Source organism: Nansenia antarctica (genome assembly GCF_963989245.1).
Source record: "Nansenia antarctica genome assembly, chromosome: 11".
In the NCBI taxonomy this organism is placed as follows: domain Eukaryota; kingdom Metazoa; phylum Chordata; class Actinopteri; order Argentiniformes; family Microstomatidae; genus Nansenia; species Nansenia antarctica.
The window spans coordinates 28,770,696-28,777,179 of NC_137681.1; the positions used below are offsets into that span (position 1 = coordinate 28,770,696).

General features: G+C 43.6%; 1 protein-coding gene across 1 annotated transcript in view; it reads left to right on the forward strand.

The window, feature by feature from the left end:
• Window positions 1–6,255, forward strand: part of LOC308168076 (uncharacterized protein) — a gene marked incomplete at its 5' end in the record, with an annotated part of 58,437 nt that extends 52,182 nt beyond the window's left edge. Inside the window, 4 exons of the mRNA XM_080542551.1 lie at window positions 4,021–4,122; window positions 4,359–4,451; window positions 4,665–4,738; window positions 5,246–6,255. Of these exons, the coding sequence (XP_080398677.1) occupies window positions 4,021–4,122; window positions 4,359–4,451; window positions 4,665–4,738; window positions 5,246–5,713 (737 nt within the window). The 3' untranslated portion in view covers window positions 5,714–6,255. The remainder of the gene's footprint in view (window positions 1–4,020; window positions 4,123–4,358; window positions 4,452–4,664; window positions 4,739–5,245) is intronic.
• Between the last annotated feature and the right edge of the window lie 229 nt (window positions 6,256–6,484).

Here is a 6,484-nt window from a genome sequence, read left to right on the forward strand (position 1 = left end):
GACCTTTTCTTAATAACAAGCACAACAACAACAAAACGTTATTATGCCGATGTGCTGTGTGTCTAACGTTACAAGCTGATTTGTGCATGACAGCCGCGCATTGACATATTTCCATGTCTGATGTCTAATGTCTAATGTCTGATGTACTAATGTCATTTCAATGCATTATAGACCTTTTCTTTATAACAAGCATAACAAAAGAAATCGCTGTTATGCCGAGGTGCTTAACATAGAAAGTTCCACAGCGATTGGGACAGCGGGCAGGACACCGGAGCGCGTTTGTCACAGGCTGCCCCGGCGTCAGCCTTCCCAATAGAAATAAATTGGTGCGCGATTCACATTTCAGAGATGTACAATCATGTTTATTTAGAAATAAATTATTACCTGTGGTGTTTGACAGCATGATAGGCGTTCCTGTCACATCGGATTTCGTAACGTCATAAAATTAAATCTGTAAGTCATGCATTTTTCCATGTTTCCTTTGATGGCATATGACGCCGTAAATGTAACTAAAGTTCAGCCTCGAAGTTGTTGCATTTTTAGCTTTTCGTTCCTCCGCCTTACAGAGGAGAGGCGCGTGCCGCGGCCGAGGAGAGTGCACTCTTTCCGGATAGACATTTATGCATGCTCTCGGGGTTCGAAACATAACTTCCCAGGGTGCCAGCGGGTTGGTTGATGGCTCAAAATGACCGAATACCGATGGTGAAGTTAGCAAAGTAGTATTATGTTTGTACCACCTTCATAGCCGGTGTTATTCACGGACAAACACGGTGCCCGGAGGCACCATTTGCGGGTTAATAGCTGTGGTTTACCGTGGGTTAGGATAACACTTCAAACGTGTCCGGATAGGGGAGAGGACAGGGAATCTGAAACCATTTGAATGGTGTCGATACGACACAAATCCCGGGTAGAACTTCTCTCCCCCATGATAATGAAGCATTATTCTTTTTTATTTGATGACTTGTTTGATCGATTGATAGCGTTCAAGTTCATTCAAGTTGTGAATGAATCGCGACCGTCAATGCTTTTCTACGATACTACGTGTAATGTCACTTGGACATAGAATAATAAGACACTTGAGTCTGGGTTCAACAAAGGTATAACCAGTTTACCTCGGTTCTCTCGACACCTGTCAGTCACCTAGTGGTATATCACAAACTCTCTCTAAGGCGCATGCGCTGTCCTGACTATGAATTAACCCATTCATTACACTACGGATGACGTATTAGGGTTGTCCCATGAAGGGTTGTCCCATTTCCCCCGGGGAACCACTACGGCTCTGGCTCCAAAACGAGTGACTCCAAAACGAGTGACTCCAAAACGAGCCGAAGTGGTAAAAAAGAGAATCTGGATTGGGCCTTAGGCAAGTTATTCAACTACACAATAGCACACAGAACAACAGGCTGAATAGGTGTCCGGTATGTTAACGTAACACATTAACAGGTATTCAGCTACACAATAGCATAAAGAACATACCTGGGAGGCTGAATAGGCTAAATTAACATAACAAGCCAGTGAGTCCAACAAGCAAGTTACAAGTAAGCAAGTTCACCAAGCTCCAGTTCATTTCTTCAGTGGTACCGGAGTGGCATATAGCCCAGAGCGCCCTCTCGCGGCTGTAGACGGTAATGTTTACTCCTTGGTTCATGTCAGTCAGTATGAAATTATATATATTTTGATATATAAGTCGCACCTGACTAAGTCGCAGGACCAGCCAAACTATGAAAAAAAGTGTGACTTACAGTGGGTTCGGAAAGTATTCAGACCCCCTTACATTTTTCACTCTGTCATATTGCAGCCATTTGCTAAAATCAATTAATTTCATTTTTTTCCTCGTTCATGCACACACAGCACCCAATATTGTCAGAAATACACAGACTTGTAGAAATGTTTGCAGATTTATTACAAAATAAACACTGAAATATCACATGGCCATAAGTATTCAGACCCTTTGCTGTGACACTTGTATATTTAACTCAGGTGCTGTCCAATTCTTCTGATCATCCTTGAGATGGGCCTACACCTTCATTGGAGTCCAGCTGTGCTTAATTATATTGATTGGACTTGATTAGGAAAAGCACACACCTGTCAATATAAGACCTTACAGCTCACAGTGTAAAGTCAGAGCAAATGAGAATCATGATGTCGAAGGAACTGACTGAAGAGCTGAGAGACAGAATTGTGGCAAGGCACAGATCTGGCCAAGGCTACAACAAAAAATTCTGTTACACTTAAGGTTCCTAAGAGCACAGTGGCCTCCATAATCCTTAAATGGAAGAAGTTTGGGATGACCAGGACTCTTCCTCGAACTGGCCGTCCGGCCAAACTGAGCATCCGGGGGAGAAATGCCATGATGAGAGAGGTAAAGAAGAACCCAAAGATCACTCTGGCTGAGCTCCAGAGATGCAGCGGGGAGATGGGACAAAGTTCTAGAAAGACAACCATCACTGCAGCCCTCCACCAGTCGGGGCTTTATGGCAGAGTGGCCCGACGGAAGCCTCTCCTCAGTGCAAAACACATGAAAGCCCGCATCGAGTTTGCCAAAAAACACCTGAAGGACTCCCAGACTCTGAGAAATAAAATTCTCTGGTCTGATGAGACCAAAATCGAACTTTTTGGTCTTAATTCTAAGCGGTATGTGTGGAGAACACCTGGCACTGCTCATCACCTGCCTAATACCATCCCTACAGTGAATCATGGTGGTGGCAGCATCAGGCTGTGGGGGTGTTTTTCAGCTGCAGGGACAGGATGACTGGTTGCAATTGAAGGAAAGATTAATGCAGCCAAGTACATTGATATCCTGGACAAAAAACATTTCCAGAGTGTACACAACCTCAGAATGGGCCGAAGGTTCACCTTCCAACAAGACAATGATCCCAAGCACACAGCTAAAATAACGAAGGAGTGGTTTCAGAACAACTCTGTGAATGTTCTTGAATGGCCGAGCCAGAGTCCTGACTTAAATCCAATTGAGCATCTCTGGAGAGACCTGAAGATGGCTATCCACCAACGTTCACCATCCAACCTGACAGAACTGGAGAGGATATGCAAAGAGGAATGGCAAAAGATCCCCAAATCCAGGTGTGAAAAACTTGTTGGATCATTCCCAAGAAGACTCATGGCTGTATTGGCTCAAAAAGGTGCTTCTACTAAATACTGAGCAAAGGGTCTGAATACTTATGGCCATGTGATATTTCAGTGTTTATTTTGTAATAAATCTGCAAAAATGTCTACAAGTCTGTGTTTTTCGGACAATATTGGGTGCTGTGTGTGCATGAACGAGGAAAGAAATTAAATTAATTGATTTTAGAAAATGGCTGCAATATGTCAAAGTGTGAAAAACTTAAAGGGGTCTGAATACTTTCCGAACCCACTGTATAGTCCGGAAAATATGGTATATATGGTCCCAGCGGGAATCGAACCCACAACCTAAGCGTTGTTAGCACTTAAGTTCTACCTGTTATATTATTTATTATTTATTATTATTCGTTTTTTACAATGTTTTTTTTAATTGAACACACGTGATTCCTTTTACATAAACGGTTAGGGTTAGGTCGTAACAGACAATTAATTTGGTTTGTATATATTGCTCTTCAAATGGTGTCCTTCCATTAGGACTTGCTCCCACACCAGTCTTTTCTTGGTGTAAGCAGTAGTATTTTTTTGGGAAGTAGTGTTTCCATCACCCAGCGTGATTCTGAGGACTTGGGGTGAGCAGGGAGGAGCAAACTGTGTCCCTGGTCCGAAGTTCCAAAAAAGATCCCCATGACCCCAAGTCAGGGATGGTCCACTAAGACCGTGGCTCAGAACGTTTTGGGGCCTGTCCTGCGAGATAGAAACATAACTCTGGGACTTAAGTTTCCATGGTGGAAATCTGCCTGTGTTGAAATTGAAATGGAAGTGACTTTACCTTTCAATTCACTCAGAGAGCAACGCCATGCATTTTTGGCATTTAGCAGACGCCGCCTTATTCCAAACATTCTGTGCAATGTCTCTCAATGTCATCTTTCTCATTTTCAGATAATCAAGCTACAGGGTCTATCCCAACCAAAACTACTGGCCAGGGGCCTCGTCTCAAAAATTCCTTCATAGATCTCACTGAGGATGATGACGACGTGCAAGGTGAGGAAGACCGAACACCATCCCTTCACTTTCTTCACCTCTATTCCATTGATCGTTTCATTCCTACTCCCCTCCTCATTGTTAATTCAGTTAAAAACACATAATTTCTCCCAGAAGAACGATTATTTTCTCCTCTCTTTGCAATTCTCTCGTCTAGTTTTCCTCACACTTTCCTCCTCTCTTTATAACCTCTTTTTATCGTCCTTTAATAATTCCCTCTTTCCTCTTTTCCTTAGTGACTGGTGTAAGTAAGGCCAAAGTGACAACAGCGTCCTCTTCGGTTACCCAACGTACCCCTGGGCCTCCCCCACTGATCAGCACTCCTACTGGTGAGGCCCACAATGCTGTGTGTGTGTGTGTGTGTGTGTGTGTGTGTGTGTGTGTGTGTGTGTGTGTATATAATGAATGACTTTGTCATATCCTCATGACATTTCTTCAACCCTCATCATCCGAGTAGAGAATAGGATAATATCAAAGATTATTATTAGTATTTATCTTGAGAAACTGTGTGTAATTTGAGATTTTTTTTATTTTTGCCAAAGGTACTACAGCAAGAGCATCTCCTCAAAGTTCCGTGAGCAGTCCTCAACTCACGGTCCACCATCGCCCCCCTCTGGTGAGATTCTAGATATCTACTACAAAAGTGCACATTTATTTATTGAAATTCCACTTCAATATGGAGTAAATGTGTATAGGCCTGTGTCACACACATGTTAATCAAAATAAAATACATATGAAACTTTTCTCTAAAATATCTTGTCTATTGTACTCTTAAGTAAGTAGTAAGTAAGTAAGTAACATTTATTTATATAGCACAACATTTACAACGACAAGAGCCGCCCAAAGTGCTTAACAGATACAATATAAAGAGAAAAACAAGGTAAAAGGGATGCAGATTAAAGAAAAAAACTGACAAAATAGAAAAATACACTAAAAGCAAGGTGCAGTACAAATAAAAGTGCAAAGAGTGCAGTGTCGGGAAGGCAGGCTCACCTCAGGTCAAAGGCCAGGGAGAAAAGATGTGTTTTTACTAGTTTTTTAAAAGCCTCTTAAAACTACATGCTGGACCTTTCATTTGATTGTTAATATATATCTGATCACTAATTCATATCTCCTCCCGTAGGACTCCCCATCGAAAGCACGCCTGGGAAACACTACCAACACTACTAGAGCCCCCTCCACTGCCCTGCCCCCCTTACCCACCGCCCCCCCGAACCCCACACGCCTGCCCCTGGAGGCCACCCAGACCTCGCCCCCCCAGCAGCCTCAGCTGAAGCTGGCCCGGGTGCAGAGCCAGAACGGCATTGTGTTGTCCTGGTGCGTGGCGGAGACGGACCGCAGCTGTGCTGCCGTGGAGAGCTACCACCTGTTCGCCTTCCACCAGGAGGCCAGCGGCCCGTCCTCGGCCCAGCAGCACTGGAAGAAGATCGGGGAGGTGAAGGCCCTCCCGCTGCCCATGGCTTGCACGTTGACTCAGTTCGTCTCTGGATCCACGTATTACTTTGCCGTTCGGGCGCGTGACGTCTACGGTCGCTTCGGACACTTCTGTGAGCCTCAGTGCACTGATGTCATCAGCCCCGCCTCAAGCTAAGGAAGGGGAAAAGGGTCATTTCACAGGACAGGAAAGTTGAAAGGACTGTTCATTTCTTTCCGTATGGTTTTAGGAGGCTTGAGTGTTGACAAATACATGTATGAACACACACACGCACACATTCGGAAACACCTAAATGTATACTGATGGACTCAAGACGACTCCGATTGGGTAATAGGATTTGGCAACGGTTACTGCTGTGCCTACATACGTATTGTATATTTTTTGTGACTTATGAAGCTATTGTACATAAGTGGATTACCGCCCCCCCCCTCCCCTCCGATATTTATGTTGATTTCTGGTTTGGATGTTATTTAGCCTGTTGTTCACTGTTCTGCTTCACTTTGTCTCAGTCCTAACATTCCTCCTCATTGAAACCAATCGTGATCAAAAACACTAATCTGCAAGCAACTGAATCAACTTTCAACCAATCAGAACACTGAACCAAACCATCGAACCAGCCCCATTTTTTGTCGAGTACGCTGATTGGTCCAGCTCTATTTCAGGTTGTCGAGTGCCCGTCTTTCGGCTAAATGCCAGATTGAAACAGATGATCAGGCTTGTTTCATCAGACTAGATGTTATTTGCTTTTCTTTTTTTCTTTTCTTTTTTTTTGTAAAGTTTTGTCTGGTAACCAGACTTTATAGGAATGGCAAGTTCAATAAAAGGTTTTATTGAAGTCACGTCTTTGTGTAATGATTGCCTGCTTGCTGCTGCTTGAGTCCCTAATTGCTTTTATTACTATGAGATTGTCATGGAGACAGTGGTGTA